This window comes from Rhinopithecus bieti, unplaced genomic scaffold, assembly GCF_001698545.2.
Source record: "Rhinopithecus bieti isolate Rb0 unplaced genomic scaffold, ASM169854v2 scaffold_42219, whole genome shotgun sequence".
NCBI lineage: Eukaryota > Metazoa > Chordata > Mammalia > Primates > Cercopithecidae > Rhinopithecus > Rhinopithecus bieti.
The window spans coordinates 1522958-1539110 of NW_016817843.1; the positions used below are offsets into that span (position 1 = coordinate 1522958).

At 49.6% G+C, this 16153-nt stretch overlaps 1 protein-coding gene across 2 annotated transcripts in view; it reads left to right on the forward strand.

Annotated features, from left to right (window-relative positions):
• FBLN7 (fibulin 7) overlaps positions 1-16153 on the forward strand; it is a 48259-nt gene that overhangs the window by 15221 nt on the left and 16885 nt on the right. For both annotated transcript variants that reach the window (XM_017856221.1, XM_017856222.1), the window contains exons 2-3: positions 4699-4858; positions 9831-10055. In XM_017856221.1, the coding sequence (XP_017711710.1) occupies positions 4699-4858; positions 9831-10055 (385 nt within the window). The remainder of the gene's footprint in view (positions 1-4698; positions 4859-9830; positions 10056-16153) is intronic.

Below are 16153 nucleotides of genomic sequence, written 5' to 3' on the forward strand. Positions count from 1 at the left end.
CAGCCCCTCACAGCACCCTTGGCCTGTCCTTGGCAAAGGTCACATGTGCATGGAAGGAAATGGCCTGCTTCCATGCATGGCTCAGAGCAGGGGAGGGTGGTGGGTTTGGGAGGGGAATGGCAGACAACTGTGGCTGTGGACAAGGAGGCCTCTGCCCAGACTGAAAAGAGCGCATTGAGGAACAGAAGTAGAATTGAGACGCAGAGACAGACGGGTTGCTCTGCTCGTCAACGTGAAAATGATGCCACAGCCAGTGCTGAGGGGAAAGAGCTGACAGAACCTGCATCCTGTGGGGCTGCGTGATGACGCCTGTGCAAGGGAGCACTTGTGTCTAACTCGAGACTTGAAACCTAACGAAAAGTTAACAGTGGTTGTCTCTGGTTGTGGGACTTGTTCTTTGTTTGAATGCATTTTTCTGCATTTTGAATTGTTTTGCAGATATTATGCTTTCTTTTTATGATCAAGCAAAATGATAAAGCTTTCTCAGCTTGGAAAAATGAGGCACTGGGGTCTCAGGCCCCTCACGTGACCTCATTTGTCCCCACATGCGGGTCTCATGGATGCTTGTCTTGGTATGTAAGGATTCCAGCTTCATCATCTGGCTTTGCAAAGGAGCTCGGTGATGCCTGCGCCTGTGCCAAATCAGGTGACAGATGAGCATGGCATCCAGGACCTTTCCTGTTAGGAGCAGCTGCAGCTCAGACCCTCAAACCTCATGTCAAAGGCACGGATACTCTCTGCTTCTCGGGCTCCCTGGCCCCAACCCCGGCATGCTGGCTTGCTGAGAGCAGCAAGGAGCTTCCTTGTACCACACTCTGTTTCATTAGCCTCACTCCAGGGAGGTTGGAGGCTGGGATGGGCCAGAACCTCCTGACCTTCCCTCGGCAAGTCAGCCTGCAGCCTTTCAGTCTCCCTCCCCGCCTGGGATGGAGATGCTGCCTTGGTTTGCTTGGTCTTGAAGATGTTTAAGGTTTTTCAGTGGCAGCTGGAAAGCTGGGCACATCTCACCTCCAGTGAGCACCGGGGAGAAAGCAGCTGGCGCCTGTTGCCCACGGAGCAGGAAGTGTCACTGGAAGCAGAGGGCAGTTGTGCCTGGAGCCAGCAGCACTGGGGTTAGAAATACTTGGCTGCCCAGCGGCCCAGTAGAAAACAAGCCCCTGTCCCTCCACACACACTCCCCTGCTTCCTTTACTTCCTGGAGCCCCAGGCCATCACCCCAGGTTCCTGGCAGTATGCTTGCCTTTCCCAGCACAGCCTTTGGCACAGATTTCTCCCGGCTTCAAAACTGAGCCCTCCATGTACTCCGGGGCAGCTGCGGCTCCGAGAGCCCTCTTTCAGCTGTCAGGGCCTGGTCAGCTCATCCCGGCTGGATGTGGGCAAGGGTATCTCCTCCACCTTCCCTTCACGCTTCCTGCCCCCAGTGCCCAGGCGCCCAACCCGAACTTTGCCCAGGAGTTAGAAATCTACTGTAGGGCATTTGGGCTCAGTCCTATCCATCCCTAGTGCAAATTCGTCAATAAGATCATTCACCACACAGGAGCTTGTGAGAACAAAGGAGGCAGTCCACTGGGGTGGCTGGCGGGGCTAGGTGGGAGTCAGAGTTCCCAGCCTGGTTCTACTGCTACTAAGCCCCATGATTTGGGGCAAGGTGTTTGCCTTTCAGCCTCCATATCTTTCTCTATGAAATGGAGACAGGCCCCATTTCTCCGCAGGGTTTCTGCCAGCCAGTAGCTGAACTATTCTTTGCTACAGTGAAGAAGCTCTTTGTAGACTGTACACAAATGTAATTGATGTGTAAGCCATGAAGTCATCTATAAAAGCAGAGCCCAAGGGGGGCTTTTTTTTTTTTTAAGGAAGGGGACGTGGGTGTGAGAAATCAGGTTTGGGTGGGAGGGCTGCACGGTGCTGGGCAGGTACGGGATTGCAGGAGGTCGCTCCTGAGTGCCCCAGGACCTCCGTGGGAGGGACCACAATGGGGGAGAGGAAGGAAAATAAACCAAACTTCTCTTCCTAGCAATTGCGTTTGGGGCTGTGCCTCCTCAGGCCCTGGGTATGGTGGAAGCCCAGGAGCCCCCGGGATTAACGAGTTCCAGGGGCAACTGGGGATTCAACTTTGTGAAAAGCATCCATTCAGTCTGGCCAGTGAGTCATCTGTTTGGTGAAATCTCCACGGTGCAGAGGCCTGGCAGTCTCCCTGGGAGAGCGGCAGTGGCTCCGTTCCCATCGAGATGGTGGTGGTGGTTGTGGTTATGGTGCTTCCCTGGTGAGGCTGGAAGCCACCTCGGCTGTGGGGGCCACATGCCTCCCTGCCACTTTACTGCCCCACTGTCTTTTAGACAGTTTTCTTTTTTTTTTTTTTTAATTATAAAACCGATACTCAGTAGAAAAAAAATTAAGTATAAAAAATAAAATTAAGGCTGGGCGTGGTGGCTCACGCCTGTAATCCCAGCACTTTGGGAAGCTGAGGTAGGCAGATCACCTGAGGTCAGGAGTTTGAGACCAGCCTGGACAACATGGCGAAACCCCATCTCCACTAAAAATACAAAAATTAGCGGGGCTTGGTGGCAGCCACCTGTAATCTCAGCTACTAGGGAAGCTGAGGCATGAGAATCGCTTGAACCCCAGAGGTGGAGGTTGCAGTGAGTTGAGATTGTGCCACTGCACTCCAGCCTGGTGACAGAGCGAGACTCCATCTCAAAAACAAACAAACAAACAAAACAAATTAAATTAAAACATAATCCATAAGCCTATCCCTAAAGATAACCATCATCATTGTCTTGATGTGTCTCCTGTCTCCTGTGTAGGCAGCAGAGTGCAGGCAGCAGAGTCCAGGCTGTGCTGTTGTAACACACAGCCCCCAGTGAATGTGAATGGCCTTAGTAGAGACCTCCTTGCTCCACAAGGCCGAGGTCCCATCTCTCCCCACTTGATTCACCCCTGCTTTACTACTTTTCATGTCCTGGCTCTTTTTCTTAATTAGGCAATTAATTTTTTTTTTTGAGGCAGGGTCTCACTCTGTCACCAAAGCTGAGTGCAGTGGTGCAATCATGATTCACTGCAGCCTCAACCTCCCAGGCTCAAGTGATCTTCCCGCCTACAGGCATGCACCACTATGCCCAATTAATTGTTTATTTTTTGTAGAAACAGGCTCTCAGTCTGTTGCCCAGGGTGGTCTTGAACTCCTGGATATAAGTGATCCCAAAGTGCCAGGATTACAGGTGTGAGCCACTGCACCCAGCCTGTCCTGGTTCTTAAAGGCAATTGAGATTGGAAATATTTAGTTTGGTTTTGTTGTTGTTGTTGTTTTCGAGATAGGGTCTCACTGTTATCCAGGCTGGAGTGCAGTGATGTGATTACAGCTCACTGCAACCTCCCTCCCAGGCTCAGGCAATCCTCCTACCTCAGCCTTCCAAGTAGCTGGCACTGCAGGCCTATACCATCGGGCTTGGCTAGTTTTTTTTTGTTTTTAATTATTTTATTTTATTTTATTTTATGTATTATTTTGAGACAGAGTCTTGCTCTGTTGCCCAGGCTGGAGTGTAATGGTGCGATCTCGGCTCACTGCAACCTCTGCCTCCCAGGTTCAAGCGATTCTCCTGCCTCAGCCTCCCAAGTACCTGGGATTACAGACACCTGCCACCATGCCCGGCTAATTTTTAAAATATTTTTACGTGAGTCTGGGTTTCACCATGTTGGCCAGGCTGGTTTCGAACTTCTGACCTCATATGATCCGCTCGGCTCAGCCTCCCAAAGTGCTAGGATTACAGGCGTGAACCACCGCACGTGGCTGAATTTTTAAATTTTTTGTAAAGATGAGGTCTCACTATATTGCACAGGCAGGTCTTGAACTTCTGGCCTCAAGCAATCCACCCACCTTGACCACCAAAGTGCTGGGATTACAGGCATGAGCCACTGCACCCAGCCAGGAAACCTTGAGAATTTTAGCATTAAGTAGAATGCTGGCACCTCGGGAGAGTGGCCATCTGCCATCCAGAAGAAGACCTCACTAGAAACTAACACTGCCGATGCATTGATCTTGGACTTTTAGCCTCCAGAACTAAACAAGCAAACAAAACGTATGATACTGGGTGCTGCTCTAAGTTAGGTAGCCTTTATCATGGTAAGCATGATGCTCCATTTTCTACCTTTCTATGACTTAAAAAAATCATCAGAACTCAACATTGACTTTTATTGAACGTCTCTTTAACTTTAGCCAGTTGTTTTTCTTATTTTCCCTGTTATATGTCTTTAAAGAATAGGAACCCCTGGGCATTCCTGTTTTGCCTGTTTTACACGTATTATTGGCCCTTTGCTTTTAGAAATGTCTAAGAGTGACAGAAAGAAAATGTTTGCCAAGGCCCAGGGGTTTCAGAGCATTGACTTAGAGTGAAGAATTAGAGAGAGTCTCTCAGAGTGGCAGCGTAGTGATTATAAGGCTCTTTGGGTTCAAATAACTGTTCATCCACCCGGTCATTTAGAGTCATCTGTCCTGCCTGCATTTTGTTTTTGTCAAGGGGTGAACTGGGGCTACCATACATGTGCTTGGGGCTGTCCAGCGGCAGGTCACTTTCACGTTGCGTTTAGTGAGCCTCAAACGCGGTTTGGACCCTGTGGCTTTGGTGATTTCGGAAGCTCAGACGAGCATGTGAGACTGAGTCAGTCTCAAGGGGTGGTGGTGGCGATGTCTTCTCTCCGCAGAACTGTCTCAGCAAACAGCAGCTCCTCTCGGCCATCCGTCAGCTGCAGCAGCTGCTGAAAGGACAGGAGACACGCTTCGCCGAGGGCATCCGCCACATGAAGAGCCGGCTGGCCGCGCTGCAGAACTCTGTGAGCAGGGTGGCCCCAGATGCCCCTCCAGGTGGGTGTCCACGTCAGCACTGCTGGGATGGCAGGACAGCACTCAAGCACTCGGCCGGTGATGCTCCCAGCCGGAGGCCCCTGCGCCACGCCTCACCCTTCCCACCTCACTTTCTATCTTCCATCTTCCATCTGTGCCGCCCCCCCCCCCTTTGTTTTTATCTGAGAGGGAGTCTCGCTCTGTCGCCCAGGCTGGAGTGCAGCGGCGTGATCTCCGCTCACTGCAAGCTCCGCCTCCCGGGTTCCCGCCATTCTCCCGCCTCAGCCTCCCGAGTAGCTGGGACTACAGGCGCCTGCCACCACGCCCGGCTAGTTTTTTGTATTTTTAGTAGAGATGAGGTTTCACCGTGTTAGCCAGGATGGTCTTAATCTCCTGACCTCGTGATCCGCCTGCCACAGCCTCCCAAAGTGCTGGGATTACAGGCGTGAGCCACCGGGCCCGGCCAATCTGTGGCCCATTTTTAACCCTGGTTGGTGGCAGTGGGGGTGGGGTGAATACATTGGAAAGGCAGCTGCCCTCTTTCTTCTCCCTCAGCCTGCGTGTCACCCCTTTTCCTCTTAAGCCTTTTCATTCTGGCCTTAACAACTAGCATGTCGTCATACTGACCAAACTGTTGCGAGGCGCCACTTTTAGATCAACGCACTGCTTTTCCCTTCCCCATCCACAAGTTGGATCCAGTTTTGGTTTTGTTTTCATTTTTGATTTTACTTTAATATACTTTTATAGAGCAGTTTTTAAGTTCATAGCAGAGTTGAGTGGAAAGCACCGAGTTTCTCCACACCCTCTGTGCGTGCACACACACACGTATCCCCGGCCCGCACCAGTGCGATACACTGGTTCCAGTCCATGAACAAGGTTGGCTCCAGTGCTTCAGGCGTGAAAGTGCACCCTCCAGGGAGTCCCCGTTAGTACCAGGGCGGTTGGGAGGGAAGGGCCGCTGAGGACAAGCTCCACTTGTCTGGTGAGGCTACAGCGGGCACCCCAGATTCCCTCCCATGAGGGCAGAACTCTGACAGACACAGGGGCACTTTTTCCTGCTTGTACCTTAACAGCTTTCACACCGCCAAGGCCCAGAGATGGGCGGCTGGTTTTCTTCTGGTCTCTTAGGGTGCTGGGGGGCAGGGGGCAGTCATCATGTTCATTTGAAGTTAGGAGCTTGTGGAATATCTGACATCATTTACTCACTGCAGACACATTTATCAAGGGCTGTCTTTGTTGAGTGAGTTGAAGTTTCCTGGGGAAGGCGTTGGATTTCCTACCTTCTCGGAGATGATGGTGGCAAATCCAGCTCTCAACAGTACAGAGTCCGTTCCTGTTTTCCTTGGCACCACAGCTGCAGAAATAACCACCAGCCAAGCCTCACACTTTCCAAGGCACTGTGAGGCCCAAGCCCTCACTGGGGCTCCACACACCCCAACTCCATGGGGCAGGCAGGGTGTCTTTCCTTCCTGCTCCAGATGGGGAAACTGAGGCCAAGCAAGACAAGTAAGCTAGTGGTCAGAGGTCCCTGATTTAGTGATTTTTTTTTTTCTTGCTCAAGGCTTGACTCCACAAAGCCTTCCTTGTTTTCATGGGGTCAGAGCTGCCTGTGGTCCCTGGGAGTTTCAGTGGAGCCCACAGGGAATGTCATACAATTCCCCTGCCCATGTGAGAGGCCCCTGCCCACTAGACAAATGGAAAGGCAGCTATTATTATATTATTCATCCTCCTTCCCAAGATTCAGGGTCTTTCATCTCTGAAATGTATAACATTTTTTAAAGTGGCAAATTCTCTTTAAAAAGTTGTCATCATGTATTGTATCTCTAAGTGTGTGGGGGACACCGTGATGGGTACTTTATGCGTGCAGAGGCTGATCCTGCAGAGCACAGGCAGCTGTCAGGATCCCTTTTCAGGGTGGGGTGGGGGTTGGGCCTGCACCTGGAGGAAAGCCAGACAGCTGCCCAGATCAAATGGCACATAGTGGGAAAATTACTTTATTGCTTTTTAAAAGAGAGACAAGGTCTCACTCCATCACCCAGGCTGGAGAGCAGTGGAGTGATCCTAGTTCACTGCAGCCTCCCAGGCTCAAGTGATCCTCTCACCTCAGCCTCCTAAGTAGCTAGGACTACAGGTGCACACCACTGCACCTGATTTTAAAAATTTTTGTAAAGATGGGGTCTCATTATGTTGCTCAAGCTGGTCTTGAACTCCCAGGCTCAAGTGATCCTCCAGCCTCAGCTTCCCAAAGTGCTGGGATAACAGGCAGGTGCTCTGTGCCAGGCCTCTTTTGCCTTTTTTTTTTTCTCTCTTTGTAAGGGAATTTGCTGCGAGTCAGGAAGAATAATTTCTAGTTCTGGAGAATTCTTGTTCTTCTGTTCTGGCTTCCATATGAAGTATCTCCCTCCTATTTTCCTAGTTTTTCTTTCCTGGGTGCATCGTCACAACCCATCAGCTTCAGGGCTCTTCCAGAGCAGCCTCAGCGGATTCATGTTCCCACATTGCTGAGACTGCTTACCTGTGGATCTCACTCCTTACATGCTAACTTAACCTCGGAAGGCGCAGGGAGCTTCACTATGGCTCTGCACACTCAGTAGGATGTGCTTCTCATGAACAGAATAAACCAAAGGACACGTTCTCCTCCTGTCACGGGAGAAGGGCCTTCGGCTCCTGTTTGGGATGTGACTACAAATTGATTTTTAATTAATTTGTATCCATTCATCCACTCCATTCACGTTTATTGAGCATCTACTAAGTGCCAGATACTGTTCAATCTATTCAGGTATGATGTATGTGTGAGTTGTAGGTAGTTTTCCTTTGTTGAGGTTTTAAAGATTTTCATCCCCAAAGAGACCCTACTATTTTCCCCAATGTATTTTAAAATCCTTTAACACAATGAAGTACTAGCTTTAAAAAAAAAAAAAACAAACAAACTATAAAGTAATTTATTTCAGAGGCTGAGGCAGCACCCTGGGAGCAGCCGAGTCCTGAGACATGAGCTCTCACTCTCTTCCTTCTCACAAGGTTATTACCACTGGGGACCAACTTGGAGCTTTACTCAAGGAAAGCAATGCAGCAATGGGCAGATATTCCCCAATCACCAAAGGCCACCGAGCACCCTCGGAGGGTCCGGCACCTCCCTCCTCCCCAGCTCAGGCTGCCATGGCTGCTCCTTGAAGGATCCCAGGTTGTGTCCGGCGCAGGTGGGATTTCAGGCAGAGCTACAGCATCCTGCCAGCTGCCCTCCCAGACAGGGAGGCCCATCATGCTCCTTAGTGGCCTCAGGTCCAGGACACCCCTGATCAGTGCATCCTCATGGGGGATGCTCAGTGACTCTCTCACTTGCTTTGACCTGCACAGCTGAAGCAACAGTTCTGTTTTTGTCTGTTTAAAATACAAACATGGCAAATGACACTTGGAATTTACCTTAAATGCATTTTAGAAGTGGCTCTGAATTTCCATCTGAACTGAATCCAAATCCAAGCCATCCTAACATTGGGCATTCGCTCTTCACCCATGCATGATGCTCTGTTGCAAAAAGAAGAGGAACAGGCTAGCTTCACTCCATCTCTCTCCAACCACGTCAGTCCTTTGGGAAATCTTCACAGAGCAGCCAGGATTCAAACCATGTCCTTCATGCCCAGCTGCTACCCTGGCCTTAGCTTCCCTCCCCTTCCTCTTGTTTGGGCACTTCATGGTCAAACTGCAGCAGGAGTGCTGCTGGGAGTCAGGCTGCTTCCTGCCTGGGCTCAAACCTCCAGTGACCCGATCTCACACAGAGAACAAGTTGCATGGCCTTTTTGTTTTCTTTCCAATGCCCCGTGTAACTCTGAGCTGTCTTGTTCCTGTTGCCTGACTCATGTCTACTTTCCACCTCATCCACTCTACTCCAGCCCTGTTGGCTCCTTGACATTCCTCAGACCTGCCAGGCACACCCCCACCTCAGGATGTTTGACCAGCTGTCGTCCCTCCACCCTCCCCAGACATCTGCCTGGCTATGCCTTCACCTTCAACTCGTTCTGGTGAGGCCTGCCCTGACCACTGTATTCAAAATGATGCCCTCTCTCTGGCATCTCCAACACCATTCCCTGCTTTCATTTTCTACATGGCCCCACACTCCGCCATTGCTTATTATCTCCCCTGCTAGAAGGTGGGCTTCCTGAAGGTTGGGTTTTATCTATTTTGTTCATGGATATAGCCCAAGTGCCTAATATAGTGCCTGGCATATAGTAAAGATGCAATAAATAAGGCTCCATTCATTCATTTGTTCAAGAATGACTTATCGAGCATTCGCTATGTGCCAGGCAGTGGGCTGGTGCTGGGGATACACAGGAACATAGGCCAGATGCATTCTGATGGAGAGGACTGACAACACATCTAGAAAGAAATAAGTCAATAAGAAAATGTGGATGGTTACAAATACTGCGAAGAGAGCAGAGTGAGCGCCTGGGGAAGAGTGTCTGGGGAGGTCTGGGTTAGGCACCGTGGCCAGGGAACACGCGGGGAGGTGGTGGCATATGAGTGGAGACCTGGAGTGTGAGAAGAAGCCAGTTGTGGAAGCGCTAAGGAAAGAACATTCCAGGCAGAAAGAAGAGCAAAATCCCAGGCCTGGAGCTGGGGCTGAGCCCGGCCTATTCAGGAGACCTAAAGAAACCCAGTGGGCTTGGAGCTCCAGAAAATCAGAGTGAGTAGGCGGCAGTGATGAGGCAGATCCTTGCAGTGCGGGCTTCCCATGCTTCTAGGCCTTGCACACAGCACTTAGTGTCTCTGAGCCCCAGTCTCGTCACCTTTTGCTAAGCAAGCATTGTACCACCCATCCCCAAGAGAGCTTTGAGGACTTGATGAGACGCAGCATGCTGAATGACCAGCACGGTGCACAGCCTGCAGCAGGCATGCAACAGAGGGCACTTCAAAATGGGAAGTCCTGTAACTCAGTAATGTCTAAGGGCTGTGGTCCAGGACAAGGAGTGTGTAATCCTTCCATCTCTCCTTACAGTTTCCTGCCCGGCTCTGAACGCACCCACAGATGGCAGAAAGTTTGGAAGCAAGTACTTAGTGGATCACGAAGTCCATTTTGCCTGCAACCCTGGGTTCCGGCTGGTCGGGCCCAGCAGCGTGGTGTGTCTTCCCAATGGCACCTGGACAGGGGAGCAGCCCCGCTGTAGAGATATCGTCTCTCCTTCCCATCCCACTGCGCTGGACCCATCACAGCATAGCAAAGGTTTGCTTCATAGAAAGGGCCATTGCTTGGAATATTTTCTGCTTGGTTCTTTAATCATTCCTCAACCATAGAACAGCAGTCAATGTGCCCGATCACTCACCTCCATGCTGGGTTGGCGCTGGTATCTATCTATATGAGCTCACTATAATAATAATTTAGTCTTGTTTGGCATATGGCAAAACTGAGGCACACAGAGGTTAAAGAACTTGCCCAAGGTTACACAGCTGGGGGTGGGGGGCACTATTAAGATGCTTCACACTTGGACACTCTGACCCCAGAGTCTGCGCTCCTTCACACCACTCTCTGCTTTGGACACCAGTGACTGGTTCTTATCAATGTGAGGGCAAGAAGCCGCCCATGGGTTGGGGAAGGGACCAGAGGAAGGCACTGCAGGACAATGCTCCTATGGCTGCTCCATTCTGAGCCTGCAGTCTGTGAGGCTGCTGGTATCCTCTGGGGCTGAGGAAACTCCTCAGCTGTCCTTTCTATCTGCATTGGGACTTGGTATCAACAGGCTCCAGGAGAGTCCACTGTGAGGGGGAGGCATGAAAAGGCTTCTCTCTGTGCTAGGTTTAAAAACAGCACTTTTTTGATATAGAGGAAAATCAGCTTTGGCACAAAAAATCTGTTGGCTTTTCAAAAACCCATGGTCAAAAAATCTTGGCTACCAATCACCAGTCATTTTCAGAGCAAGGTTCGTGGGACATCTGCTGAGGCAGAATGTCCATGGTTCTAGCCAAAGAGTTGAAGGAGCAACGCGGACATTATATAAACAAGAAGATTGCGAAGAGCAGAGTAGAGAGAGGACTTTGTTTTTGCTTTTGTTTGAGACGGAGTCTCGCTCTGTTGCCCAGGGTGGAGTGCAGTGGCGTAATCTCAGCTCACTGCAACCTCCGTCTCCCAGGTTCCAGTGATTCTCCTGCCTCAGCCTTCTGAGTAGCTGGGACTACAGGTGCTAACCTGTAGTTAGTTCAGCTAACTTTTGTATTTTTAGTAGAAAAGGGATTTCACCATGTTGGCCAGACTGGTCTCGAACTCCTGGCCTCAAGTGATCCGCCTGCCTTGGCCTCCCGAAGTGCTGGGATTACAGGTGTGATCCACTGCACTTGGCCAAGAGAGGACTTTGGATGCTTAAATTACTTGAAAATATAGAAGGACTCCAGAAAGTATGCCATCCCTAAAGATGAGGATGGATTGCCATGAGAAGCTCAGGGCAACCAGAACCACATTTACAATTTAGGCTTCTCTTTCCTGACCCCTGAAAAGAGTGATGATGGTTCAAAGGTTGATGACCAGCTCTTAGACCCACCTAGGAACCAGCCAGGAAATACAAGTCAAGTAACTTGCAAACAAAACAGCGGAAATGCCAATATCTGGTATTTACTTACTTGACTCTGAAAGATCTCAAGCCAAGTTAAGCACCTCCTGGGTGATAAGCCATGGCAGAGGGAGGATATTTCATTTTTATTGCTTTGGGTGTCAGTATTTTTAACTTACAGATGGAGTTACAGATCTTGGTTGGTTTCGTTTTCGGTCTCCTCAGCACTTTCAGGACCCATCTGCATTGCCACGTGCAGTCTGCTCCAGTGCCTCTGATAGCTGCCTCGTCCTCTCTGGGGTGCACCCCCACATCTGATCTGTCCACCCCCTGCCATGGACACCTGATTGCAGTCAACTCCTGGCCACCACAAACAATGCCGACAAGGCCTTCTTATGCCCCGATACTGTCTCTGGGTTGTGTATCTGTGGCTGGAGGGGCCTACTGGCTTCAGGCTGGCTTTGAACTGAGCACTGCCTGCCCCCGGCAGAAGGGCTGCACCTGCCCACACGCCCCCAAGCCGTGCTGCAAGTGAAAGCACATCTTACTTATGTGTGTGCTGTTTTTTCTTGCTTGCTCAGGTGTTATCCAAATATTCTGTCCTCAATGGCGACATACCACAATGCACATCATGTGATTAAAACCAAAAGATGAGTTCGTCAGAGAAGATAGCAGAAAGAAGGCCTTTTTAGGCAGATAGATACAAAACACTGGAGGCCCAGGAACATAATCCTAAGAAGTGACTCAAGCAAAAGAACACGTAGTTACTTGACAAAGGTGGAGACCCAAAGCCCTCCCCACAGTCCATCTCCATCCTAGCGACTGGCCTACCTTCCTAGAGGATCCTGGGGGTGTCCGCCAGCTTCCTTCTTGACCTTGGGTGTTTAGTTCTGCCTCTGCACCTCCATCGCTGCAGCAGGACCCCCTCAATGGAAAAGAGGGTTCTGCTGCGTCATGACTTGTGCTGTGATCTCAAACATTCAAGTGCTCCTGAGTCACCCAGGAAGGTCATAAAAGACAGATTCTGAGGTCTCAAAAGACCTACCAAGTCAGGACCTTTATAGATGAGACCCAAGACATCTGCATTTCTCATATATTCCCTAAGTAATACTGCTGTTAACAGCACCACTTGATTTGTTCTTGCAAATGCCAGAAGCAGAAAATATATTGAAAATTTTGAAGTGCTGATGCATTTTGGGCCTAAATCAGTCAGAATGACTGCCAGCCACAGGCAAAACAGTAGACTGTGCGTGTGTCATCTCTGTCCAGGGAAGACACCTGTTATGCTCACTGCTACTTGCCCTGATGTTTTGGGAAGGCCAACCCAACTCTTACAAAGATCAGAGCCCCCAGCCCTGCTGGGCAGACTTCCCTTTCTTGAGATGTAGAGGGCACTTTGCCTGGAGGACCACGGTGCAGGGCAGACGGTCCCACTTGCCAGGCAGCCAGCAAGCCTACTGACCTTTCCCATGGTCCTGAGTCTTGCCCTTGGATGTACCAGCTCATTCCAGATGCACCTTGTGCTTGTCTCTTATCTCCCCATAGCCTCCTGCATAGCCTTTTTCCCTTCTTCCCTGACCTCCACACCAAAGAGCTTCATGGTGCAGCCCACCTTGGGGATGTCTACTCCGGCAGCATGTTCTATCGAAAACTTGGGAAGGACTGACCCAGGGAACAAGGTGATGGCCAGTCCAGGATGAGATCTTAGATGGAGATTTTTCTTCTCCTGAAGCATAGATGGGGCCTGGGCACTGACCCCATGGTGGCGATTGGACAAAAATACTCGTGTGTTCCAATCAAGCTGCTCCAGCAGCTACTGGCCACGGCCCCTCCTAAGTGAGTAGATGGTGCCTGCGCCAACACTTCTGTTCTCAGTAGGAATTGATGTGATTCATGGATGTTGTTTCCAGCAAGAGCCTCAAAGCGGTGCCAGCCAAACCTGCCAGGAGGGAGAAATAGTGCTCCTGACTGCTGTTTAATGACCAATTGTGACAGTATTAAGGGTGTGGACAGGACACAGGCTGGAACTCAACAGTCTAGTGACCGAACCTAGAAACTTACCAGCAACCACTGAGCACACCCACTGCATGTTCCAAACCACCAGTCGTGTGGTTGCCATGTGTTATGACCACAGTGGGGGCATAATCTTCTTAATTACAGAGAATTCATTTCAAGGCCCAAAATATCAGTGCCAGTGACAAATTTGGCAGTGCTGTCATAATTGTCCCTCACTCCAACCCTAGTCAGCTACTTGGAAAGACAGTGATGAACCCAACTTGGCAGGGAAAGAAATTACACACAATCACGCCATTAAAAAACAGCAGGCAGGCCAGGAGCGGTGGCTCACACCTGTAATCCCAGCACTCCGTGAGGCCGAGGCGGCAGATCACCTGAGGTCAGGAGTTCAAGACCAGCCTGGCCAACATGGCAAAACCCCATCTCTACTAAAAAATACAAAAATTAGCTAGGCATGGTGGTGGGCACCTGTAATCCCAGCTACTCGGGAGGCTGAGGCAGGAGAATTGCTTGAACCCGGGAGGCAGAAGTTGCAGTGAGCTGAAATCACACCACTGCACTCCAGCCTGGGCGACACAGCAAGACTCCGTCTCGGGAGAAAAAAAAAACCAGCAGGCAGAGGTGGACTCCAGAACTCCAAAGTGGAAAACAGCCACTTGGCTTTCTCCATTTCTCCATTATTTTCATTGTTTCCTCCTTCTTTCTCTGAAGGCCATGTTTTTAAGATGTAAAGCTTTCTGAATTGGGAACCATAGCTGAAGATCTTGTGCCTTTGACAATGTGGGTAACCAAAGAAACAAATTTAAGAGATATAAATACCGTTGTCACTTATCATCATGCTGATGAAAAGGAATCTTTGTCAGTCATCCCCATCCTTTATTTTTAACATTCATTATTTTATTCCGCCAATTTTTACTGAGAACCAGCCATGCACGAAGCACTGTGCCAGATGCCAGGGACTCAATGCCGAATCCCACAGACACCACCCTGGCCTCTGGGGTGCACAGGCTAAGAGGAGGCAAAGCAAAGCAGGCAGCCACACACCAAGGGAAGCGAGCTGACGTTTGTAGTGAGGGCCACATATGACCTAACAAGGGACAGAGTAAGGGAGGCTGAACCCGGAGAATCGCTTGAACCTGGGAGGCGGAGATTGCGGTGAGCTGAGATTGCGCCATTGCACTCCACCCTGGGTGACAAGAGCAAAACTCCATCTCAAAAAAACAAACAAACAAAAAAAACAAATAAAAAAAAAGTAAAGAAAAGAAAAGGTGACTGGATCAGCTGAGGTCAGGAGTTTGAGACCAGCCTGGCCAACCTGGCAAAACCTCATCTGTACTAAAAATACAAAAATTAGCCGGGTGTGGTGGCATGTGCCTGTAATCCCAGCTACTCTGGAGGCTGAGCCGAGAGAATCACTTGAACCCAGGGGGCAGAGAATGCAGTGAGTCGAGATCATGCCACTGCACTCCAGCCTGGGTGAGAGAGTGAGACCCTGTCTCAAAAGTAAAAAAAAAAAAAGAAAAGAAAAGAAAAGAAAAGGGAGGAGCATGAGCAAAGAGCCCCAAGGAAGGGAAGAATTTGGCACATTTGAGGAAATGAAAAACAAAATTATAGAACCTTGTTGCTGGAGATTATATGAGCTGAGAGTGAGCCAGGCGAGGTGGAGAGACATGCAGGCCAGCACTGTAGTCATGGGCAGTGCAGGTGATGGGATTTTAGTTCTAAGCCAAATAAACAGGGTTAAGACAAGTGTCACTGCTGCATAGAGAATGCATTGGAGATGACAAGAATGGAAGCTGGGAAAACACATAGCTGGCTACTGTAGAAGTCCAGGGGAGAGATTGTGGCAGCGGAGATTCTAGGTATTTTTAGAGACAGAACTGATGGAATTTGCTGCCATCCCATGTGGGCTGTGAGCCAGGAGGAGAAATCAGGGTTCCCAGACTCAGGCTTGGATGATGGCATGCAGAGTGTCATTTACAGAGATAATGAAGACTGAGTGATGGATGTGGTTTGTTTTTAAGCAACTTGTGTGTGGGTCATTGATCAGAATTCCATTTGGGACATATTAAGTTAAAATGGCTGTGCGACAGACACCCTAGTGGATATCCATTCATTCCACCCTAGATGGGTAGACATCGTCTGGAGCTCAAGGCAGCAGAAGGGTTGGAGATACCCAGTTGGGAGTTATTAGCATAAGATAGTACTGAAATCCCATGGGCAGTGGTAGGAGGACCTGCAAGGAGAGGGTGGAGACAGAAATGTGACTCAGGCAGAGATCTACAGGGCACCGAGAAGCCAAATGGAGAAGGAGGAGGGCAAAAGGAGACACGAAGGGCCTGGAGAGGCAGACTTTGGGGAGGCTGTGGAAAGCAGAGCCAGTGGCACTGGATGGAGTGTTTGGAAGGGCATTTTGCAGTGAGAAGGGAGCAGAGCTTCAGTCCATCTCATCTTCTGTATCATGAGGCCTTTCCCCTGAGACCTTTAAAAAAAGGAGTTGAGTAGAAAGAGCTGCCTTTTAAATATATAGTAGCCACTCAATAAATAGTTACCAAGTAACTGATTGGCTGGATGATTTACTAAATGATTAAATGAATGAAAAAAGATGAATTTCCTTCTAGTCTTTTATCTAAGCACATACATCCAAGTTGCACATAGTTAGTATCATCTGTGTATAGATATTAACATGAGTAATTCTCCATTACCTCTTCATATTAACATGAGCAATTCTCCATTACCTCTTCTTTTTTTTTTTTTTTTTTTT